This window comes from Sprattus sprattus (genome assembly GCF_963457725.1).
Source record: "Sprattus sprattus genome assembly, chromosome: 1".
NCBI classification, from domain to species: Eukaryota; Metazoa; Chordata; class Actinopteri; order Clupeiformes; family Clupeidae; genus Sprattus; species Sprattus sprattus.
In genome coordinates this window covers 42,435,290-42,445,289 of record NC_137920.1, presented here as the reverse complement: position 1 = coordinate 42,445,289, position 10,000 = coordinate 42,435,290, and the positions used below count along the sequence as shown (strand labels likewise).

General features: G+C 41.9%; 1 protein-coding gene across 1 annotated transcript in view; it reads left to right on the top strand.

Annotated features, from left to right (window-relative positions):
• Positions 1–10,000, top strand: part of map7d2a (MAP7 domain containing 2a) — a gene marked incomplete at both ends in the record, with an annotated part of 37,310 nt that overhangs the window by 4,932 nt on the left and 22,378 nt on the right. The window contains 3 exons of the mRNA XM_080844406.1: positions 3,558–3,673; positions 8,907–9,022; positions 9,251–9,657. Coding sequence (XP_080700532.1) covers positions 3,558–3,673; positions 8,907–9,022; positions 9,251–9,657 — 639 coding nt within the window. The remainder of the gene's footprint in view (positions 1–3,557; positions 3,674–8,906; positions 9,023–9,250; positions 9,658–10,000) is intronic.

Here is a 10,000-nt window from a genome sequence, read left to right as displayed (position 1 = left end):
CTTGCATGCTAGGCTTTGCTTCAATGCCTGCAGCTTTGACGTGTGTGTATGTGTGTGTGTGACGTGCGTGTATGTATGTTTTAGGTTTGCAGGTGTGTTTGTGAGATGAGGCTCCTGGGTCTGTGTGTTTCCGACGATGTGAGGGAGAAAGAAAAGGATTTTTGTGTGTGTGTGTGTGTGTGTGTCTGTACGTATGAGAGAGAGAGATGTGTATGAGAGAGAGAAGGGTGTGTGTGTGTGTGTGTGTGTGTGTGTGTATGAGAGGGAGAGAGAGACAAGGGTGTGTGTGTGTGTGTATGAGAGGGAGAGAGAGACAAGGGTGTGTGTGTGTAATGCTTTCTGTCTCTGCTTCTTGCTCCTCCCCTTCCCCTCTCGGTTTCCCAGGTGACCCTGAGAATGCCCCACCCCCTTTGCTTGCTGGCTCCTCCCTCCCAGCTGCATCTGGTGACACAGGCAACGGTATGAGCCTTAACCCCTCCCCCGATCTCTCTAACTCCTCCCCCTCTCTCTCTAGCCCCTCTCCCCCTCTCTATCCTCTCTCTCTCTAACTCCTCCCTTCTCTCTCTAACCCCTCTCCTTCTCTCTCTCTCCCTCCTTCTCTCTTAAGGAAATGAGCCTTAACTCCTCTTCTCCCTTTCTCTCAAGAATATGAGCCTTACCTCCTCCCTCTCTCTCCGTCTCTCCCTCCATCTCTCCCTCGCTCTTAAGAATATGAGCCTTACCTCCTCCCTCGTTCTCCATCTCTCCCTCGCTCTTAAGGATATGAGCCTTAACTCCTCCATCTCTCTCTCTCTCTCTCCATCTCTTGTCTCTCCATCTCCCTACAGACTCTCATTGATCTAATCAGATTTGATTGATCGTATGAGTGGATGGGAGCTTCTCTTCTCTCAGCCAGTGTGGATGACTATGTGCTGTGCATGAACACTCTAAGGCAGGGGTTCTCACACTTTATGGGGCAAGGGACCCCTCAAAGGGCAGAGCATTTTCCGAGGACCCCCTCATAATCGCATCCCAAATGAAACCATATAGGCTTATAGCTATTTGTAATGATATATGCTTTTGGACTCTTTTACTCTAAAGTAATTTAGTACTAATATTTTTAGATAGTTTTAGATAGTCATTGAATTACATTTGACATTACTTGACTGTATGTAGGATAGATTTTTAAATGTGCTGAGAAGCTTAATAATGTTTACCTTACATAAAAACATATTGATTGAATAACATTTTTTATCAAAGCAGATTGTTGGGTTTTCTTCTAAAACTCAGATTGTAGGGTTTTCCAACCGAGATGATTCTGAAGGTTTATTTTTAACATAGACATTAACAAACATTAAATATCCACCTAATTTTATCTAAAACTTTTATCCCCGACTGACAGTAGCTGTGTTGCGGTTAATTCATATCCATATTTATATTGCAAGTCTGTCTATATGTGTCTGTGTGTGTGCTTGTGCAGTATGCATGCATGTGTATGTATGTATGTTTGTATGTATGTATTTATGTGTATGTATGTATGTATGTACTGTATGTATTCATGTATGTATGTATGTATTCATGTACAGTGGGGAAAATAAGTATTTGAACCCCTGGCGATTTCACAAGTTTGGCCACTTGCAAAGAAATGTGTGATCTATAATTTTAATGGTAGGTGTATATTAACAGTGAGAAACAGAATATCAACAAAAAAATCCAGAAAAATACATTTTATAACATTTATGACTTTATTTGCATTTGATGCAAAAAATAAGTATTTGAACCCCTAGCAAAACTGACTGACAAAAATGACTTAGTACTTGGTGGAATAACCCTTGTTGGCAAGCACAGAAGTCAGACGTTTCTTATAGTTGGTCACCAGGTTTACACACATCTCAGGAGGGATTTTGGTCCACTCCTCTTTGCAGACCCTCTCCAAATCTTTAAGGTTTCAAGCCCAATATTCCAAGTTACATGGCCCCATCCATAGTCCCCTTGATGCGGTGGAGTCGTCCTGTACCCTTGGCAGAGAAACAGCCCCAAAGCATAATGTTTCCACCTCCATGCTTGATGGTGGGTATGATGTACTCTTGGGGTCATATTCAGTATTCCCCCCCTGTGAAACACGGCAAGTCGAGTTGATGCCAAAGAGCTTGATTTTGGTATCATCTGACCACATTCTGTCTCCAAATCCTCCTCATTCAAGTGTGCAATGGCAAACTTCAGATGGCCCTGTACATGCGCTTCCTTGAGCAGGGGGACCTTGTGAGTGCTGCAGTACTTCAAGAAATTACGGCGTGGTGTGTTGCCAATGGTTTTCTTAGTGACTGTGGTCCCAGCTGCCTTGAGATCATTCACACGCTCCCCCTGTGTAGTTCTGGGGTTATTCTGCACCTTTCGAATGATCACTGATACCGCACGAGGGGATATCTTGCATGGCGCCCCAGACCTAGAGCGATTAACATTTGTTTGGTGTTGCTTCCATTTACGAATAATCGCACCAATAGTTGTCTGCTTCTCACTAAGCTGCTTGCCAATGGTTTTGTAGCCCATTCCAGCATTGTGCAGGTCTACAATCTTATCTTTGACGTCCTTGGACAACTCTTTGGTCTTGCCCATGGTGGTGAGGTTGAAGGTGTGAAGTATGATTCTTTGGAAAGGTTTCTTTTATAAACGTCACCAGTTGAGATCAGGTGTACCTTGTTAGACCTAATGAGGACTAATCTGTGTGCTTCTTGGGCACATAACTGGTCATTGTGAGCCAGCATTCTTGCTGTTTGCTTGGGGGTTCAAATACTTATTTTTTGCATCAAATGCAAATAAAGTCATAAATGTTATAAAATGCAGTTTTCTGATTTTTTTTGTTGATATTCTGTTTCTCACTGTTAAAATACACCTAGCAATACAATTCTAGATCACACATTTCTTTGCAAGTGGCCAAAATTGCGAAATCGGTAGGGGTTCAAATACTTATTTTCCCCACTGTATGTATGTATTCATGTATGTATGTATGTATGTGTGTATGTTTTCAGATATACGTATGTTTGTTTGTATACGTGTGTGAGTTTGTATATTTGGTTTTGTATATATGTGTTTGTGTGTTTGTATGTGTGTGTGTGTGAGTTTGTATATATGTGTGAGTGTGTGTGTGTGTGTGTGTGTGTGTGTGTGTGTGTGTGTGTGTGTGTGTGTGTGAGTTTGTATATATGTGGCTGTGTGTGTGTGAGTTTGTGTATATATATAAGTGTGTGTGTGTGTAGGTGTGTTTGTTTGTATGTGTGTGTGTGTGTGTGTATGTGTGTGTTTGTATGTGTGTGAGTGTGTGTGTGTGTGTGTGTGTGTGTGTGTGTGTGTGTGTGTGAGTTTGTGTTTATGTGAATTTGGTTTTGTATGTATGTGTTTGTGTGTTTGTATATGTGTGTGTGTGAGTTTGTATATACGTATGTGGCTGTGTGTGTGTTTGTATGTGTATGTGTGTGTGTGTGTGTGTGTGTGTGTGTGTTTGTATGTGTATGTCTCTGTGTGTGTGTGTGTGTGTGTATATATATGTGTGTGTGTTTATTTCTGTGTCACTCTCTCAGCCCCTGCCAGCCCTCACCGATCGCCCTATCGGGGCTCTCCTCGGCGACGCCCCGCCCACTTTCAGTCGGCAGCAGGCGAGGAGAACTCCACCTCCCCATGTCCTGACACCCCCAAGGTAATGACCTTTAACCTTTGACCCTTAACCCTAACCCTGGGTTCTAAAAGACCCTTACCCTAACCCTGGGTTATAAATTACCCTAACCCTGTGTCTTAAAACAGGCGTTCCCAACCTTTTTGACTCGGAGGCCCAACTTTTCGTATTTGTAACAGGTCGGGGCCCAACAGACACCACGCTTATTTAAGCTAATCTATATTCTATTAGGCTAATTACAGTGCATGAAATGCCCTGTATTGTTATTCCTAGGCTTCTTCTTCTTCTTCTTCTTCTTATTCTTGTTACCTTTTTCTGCGATTAATTCAGCCCGAACCGCTTAACGTAGAAACTTCATTCAAACTTTGTCGCGTAGGTCTTGTAAACGACACTTATGCTATGTATTTTTCACTTTTCTAAACTTTATACTTTTTAAGATATTAAAGAAAAACGAATATTAATTTCTCCCATTGACTTACATTGGGCCATTATGACATCATAATAGGGTCTTTAAACTGGCTTGCACCTGTGCTTTACTGACACCTGTGCCAAATCAAAGGAACCTCTTCTCTCTCTGTCCCTCTCAATTTAACTGTAACTAGGAACATTAAGACACCATCCATTCTCTATTTTTTTTTCTCTCCATCTCTCCATCTTTCTCTCTCAGTCAACTTTCTCTCACACTCAATCTCTCTTCTTCACTCCATTTTTATCTCCTTTTTTCAATATTTTCACTCTCTCTTTATCTCTTCATCCAGAGCCACTCTTGTTCAATCTTCTTTCCTTCTTCCACTCTTCTTTCCTTTCTTATTTTCTTCTTCCATTTTTCTTTCCTTCTTCCACTCTTCTTGCCTTTCTTTTTTCCTTCATCCACTCTTCTTTCCTTCTTCCACTTTTCTTTCCTTTCTTCACTCTTCTTTCCTTCTTACACTCTTCTTTCCTTTATTCTTTCCTTCTTTCACTCTTCTTTCTTTTCGTATTTCCTTCTTACACTCTTCTTTCCTTCCTTCACTCTTCTTTCCTTTCTTCTTTCATTATTTCACTCTTCTTTCTTTTCTTCTTTCCTTCTTCCACTCTTCTATACTTTCTTCACTCTTCTTTCTTTTCTTCTTTCCTTCTTTCACTCTTCTTTCCTTTCTTCTTTCCTTCTTCCACTCTTCTCTCCTTTCTTCACTCTTCTTTCCTTTTGTCTTTCCTTCTTCCACTCTTCTTTCCTTTCTTCTTTCCTTCTTTCACTCTTCTTTCTTTTCTTCTTCCTTTCTTAACCTTTGCATTTCATGCACTGGTATTTCCTTCAGGAAATGCATTTTCTAGTTGAATCTGTAATCCATTCATTTTAATTATTAAGAGATTGTTATGTGTCACAGAAAGCAACATCAGCACCTGCCACAGGTGGAAGCCTAGAAATGAATAAAAGAAAATCTAACTCTACCATAAAACAACATAAAACCACACAGAGAACTTAATTGCAGTAGGCCTAGGCCCGTTTGTGCACAGCATATAAGCAAGGAAATAAAACCTGAAAAGACCCAAAAGATAGCATGTACTGATGTACTACATGATGGAACATGCAAACAAGACCACTCAGCTAGGTCAATTAAAATAGGTGATGTTTTAGACATGCAAACAAATAGGTTCAAATAGGTCAATATAATGATTCAAATAATGGAAATAATGAATAACATCTGTGGATGCGATCTATTATCAACATAAATAGCAGTTGATAGCTGTCTACAGAAAAGCATGTCCACTCCAATGAACACTCAAAAAAATGCAACTTTACTGACGTCCTTCGAATCCTATACATTTACGAGTAATAACTTCAGACAGCGTGTATTTTAGACACAGTTGTTTAATGGTATTTTTGAAGTGCTCTCTCGCCGCCATGCAAGGGCTATATGCGAAACACAATGTTACCATTCGACGGTAAATCGAATTATCCCCTGAAGCAATTCGGAACACCTCAGTCAGCCCTCCGCCTTCAGCTATATTGAAGGGCCGACAGTCACTTGCAACCCACAGTTTCACAGACTGGTCTACTATTTTCCTAGAAAAGTTGTGGAGTGTGGGTTGGCGACCATCTAACCTGGGGCTGCTTTCTGTCATGTGCTTTGCATTAAGGTGATAACTTAAAGACGAGTTGCTTCTGTGTAAGCTAAATTCAGCTTTACAAATGCTACATACAACTTTAGATTTGTCGATTGTTCCGTCATTTTGCCTCTTTAACAGAAACTTTCCGCCCCAAAATCCTTCAGCTCTTTCACTACCGTCTCGGTCAATCCTGTCAAACTGACAGGTGGTTTCGTGTCAGTGGTCAACGCAGACCGGAAGTAAATAAAGTTACGTTAACTGCATTAAAACATTTTATCACATTAATCTCGGCGATGTGTTACTTCTCACCTCCCGCTGACAGAGGTGCGAAAGGCTCTTATTAGCATATTGATTGTAGCCTCACACACAAGGCAGCCATTGGTTGAAAATGACCAAGATTTTGAATTAAACCGTCTTGTGATTGGGGAAAGAGATTCTTCCTTATTGGTCAACTTTCAACTGACAAAATCGTATCCCCTCCCATTTACAGCTATTGCCTCATAAAAACGAAATTAATAATTTATGTATAATAATATTATAATAATGTACTAATAATGGTAGTATATGAAATTAATGAATTTCTTATTAATCCTTTAAATAATCATAATCATAGTAGGCCTAATAGAAAGGCAGTTGCTTTAGACAAATCGAGCATTGAAGACCTTAGTCAGGAATTGAAAACCAAAGCTTTATTTAAACAGAAAAACAGACATTGCATCTGAGAGAAAAAAAAACAGCAGCAGCAATAATAGCAACACAGCACTGAAATCTGGGACAATAACATTTTGGAACGGCTTCATAGCGGTGGAAATGTGGTAGTCTTTCCGATGGTGTGCTGACACGAAGCCTTCTGTGGTCAGGGCATATCTGGGGTCCCGGTCGAGTCTTCTTTGCAGAGCCGCACACAGGTCAGAGAGCTCGTCGCTTCTTAAAACTTGCAGCCGCACAATCCAGCCAGTTTCCCCCTCAACTGTGCAATCCTCTTCATCGGACATCAGGTCCAGGGTAACTTCTTCCAGAGGTCCATTTCTTCCCTCGCCAAGACGGTCATCCTCGCCTCCATCAGCTGTAAACATAAACCAAATAAGTGCCGCTGTGCTGAGACAACGATAACGCATATTTCTATAGTTCGTACATCAAATGTGTTTAACGACTGCAATGTACATTTGTTTATAAAGGATGTCGTTTCTGATGCAAAACGTCACTTTTTATTAACACGAATAATCTCACCCTTGCATTGGGTCGTATGGCATGGCGTTTCGCTCGCTGTTGTGTAAACGCTGCACAGTCTCCTGTAAAGTGCAATACACATTTTCAGAGTTAAGCATCAGGCATGGGCAGTCTGGCACTTTTCAGAATGATTTCCCTGAATAATTTACATTGCTTGCGAGCAAAATTCTGAGGCCTTGTATAACTGTAAGAAGAACTCACCTAAAAATAAATAGACTTACGGCGATTTTTGAATTAAGCACCCTTCGCACCCCTCTGCGGTTCTGGACAGCTGTAGCTTGACGCACGGGACGCTGACATGGCTTCTTCTATCGACTAGGAACCGCACAGAAACTGTGCCATTCCGGCACAAAGTAGCCATCGATACACAATACACTTAATACATGGTACATGGACATTCAAATGCCAACACATTCGAACGGACATACGGTAGACATACAAGAGACTTTTATTTGTGAGTAAACAATTAACATCAAGAGGAATATAAAGAGGAGTTACCGGCAGCATGCGTGATTGAGCTGAAGTCTGACTGTATACCCATCGGTCCCTGAGAAAAGGGTGCCGCCAGGAGACTCGGAATCTTTATTTGGTTATGGGGGAGAAATTGGGCAGGTTTACTCTTGTAGTATAGACCATGAGCCAGAGGGGTTGGTAGTTACCGAAAAAGTCTGAAAGCCTGGAATCTCAGCTTTTCAGTGATGTATGATGGCCATCTGACAAGAGTAGTTGTTTTGAGTTATCACACATAATGTAAACTAAGGTTGAGAAAATAATGTGTATAAATCAAGCAGAACACTGACATAGCTGAAAAACTATATTTGACATATTGTAATATTTTTCATTTGTTATGTTTGGTATCATTTTAAAGGGGAGACACTGAGCTTTAATTTAAATCCTATTGTGAACATTTTTGATAAGTAGAGCCAACCCTGGAGCTCTTCAAACTTTTAATCGCAAACATTTTCCTGCCATCTCCGCCTAAGTCATCTTATGTATTTTAATCCTGTGGCACCAGGGAGCATCAAAGAAACCTTCCTGCAGGGTCCCACAGGGTTCCATCCTAGGTCGCATCCTGTTTTCTTTTTACATGCTCCCCCTTGGTCAAATTATTCAAAAATCTCCTTTCATTGCTTTGCAGATGACACACAGCTTTATCTCCCTCTAAAACCTAACGACTGGCAAAATCTAAACTGTCTCTTGGACTGCCCAAAATGTCCTACAATTAAATGAGAAGAAGTCTGAAGTTATATTATTCGGCCCCCTGACTCCATCACCACTAGCCAGGCTAGGCAATCTCTCTACTCTGGTGAAGCCTCAAGTCAAAAACCTTGGTGTAATATTCGATTCAGCTTTTAAATTTGGTAAACAGGTCAATGCAGTAGGCAAAGCCAGCCTCTACCAACTCTGCACCATTGCCAAAATCACCCAAAGATCTTGAGAAGCTCATCCACCCCTTCATATCTTCCCGGCTAGACTACTGCAATTCCTTGTATACGGGAATTAGCCATTAGAGCTCTTAACCCCTTATTCCACCGCCAGGCCCCTCAGGTCATCTAACTTAGGGCTACTGGCAGTCCCCCAATCTAAGCCTAAATCCAGGGGTGACCGCGCTTTTGCTGTTGCAGCCCCTAGACTGTGGAACAGCACCCCCCTCTCTATACTGTAAGATCATAAGATAACAGCACCCCCCTCTAATGACACCTTCAAGTCCAGGCTCAAAACCTACTTTTATTCCTTAGCTTTTGGATCCCCCTGATTTTGGTTGATCATTTGTATATTTGGTTTCTGTTAGAGGCGTTTCAGTTATTTTGAAAGAACCTAAAATACCCTTACCTCCCCCTCTCTGTCTCCATCTCTCTGTCCCCCTCTCTCCTTTCTCTCTCTCTCTCTCCCCTCTCTCTCTCTGTCCTCCCCCTCTCTTCTCCTTCATCTGCAGAGGGAGAGGCGTAGACTTGAGAGGGGGGTTGGCTCCCCAGCAGCAGGTTCCCCAGTGAGGCGCCCAGAGTCTCCAGCAGGTTGGACCAGACGCTCTGCCTCTCCCGCTACTCCTAAGTACGACTCTCTCTCTCTCCATCTCTCCTCTCTCCATCTCTCTCTTCATCTCTCCATCTCTCTCAATCTCTCTCTACCTCTACCTCACTCAATCTCTCTTTTTCTCTCTCTCTCTTCCTCTAACGCTCTCAATCTCTCTGTTTCTCTCTCTCTCTTTCTTCCTCTACATCTCTCACACACATACATCACCCTCCATTTTTAATGACTCTAGACTCTGTCTTTCTTCAGGTTGGCACCTAAACATCATAACTACCCACCGTCTCCAGTGAGGCAGCGTCCCATAGCAACCGTCAACGAGCCATCATCTCCAATGAGACAACGCCCCATAGCAACCGTCACCGAGCCATCATCTCCAATGAGGCAACGCCCCATAGCAACTGTCACCGAGCCATCATCTCCAATGAGGATGCACCCCATAGCAACCGTCACCCAGCCATCATCTCCAATGAGACAGCGTCCCATAGCAACCATCACCGAGCCATCATCTCCAATGAGGATACGCCCCGTAGCAACCGTGACTAATGGCAGCCAGAGCAGTAATTCCTCAGCAACCAGAAACAACTCAGAGAAGAACTCCATCTCAGCCAATCAGACGACGCCAAACGGTACCTCAGCCAATCAGACGACTCCAAACGGTACCTCAGCCAAGAGTCCAAACGGTACCTCAGACTTTCTTGTGTGTGAGAATGAATATACAGCCGCGGAAAAAATTAAGAGACCACTTCAAAATTATCAGTTTCTCTGGTTTTACTATTTATTGGTATGTGTTAAAGTAAAATGTACATTTTTGTTTTAGTCTATAACCTACTGGCAACATTCCTACCAAATTTCAAATAAAAATATTGTCATTTAGATCATTTATTTGCAGAAAAATGACAATTGGTCAAAATAGCAAAAAAGATGTCTTCAGATCTCGAATAATGCAAAGAAAACAAGCTCATATTAATTTTTAAACTACACAATACTAATGCTTTAACT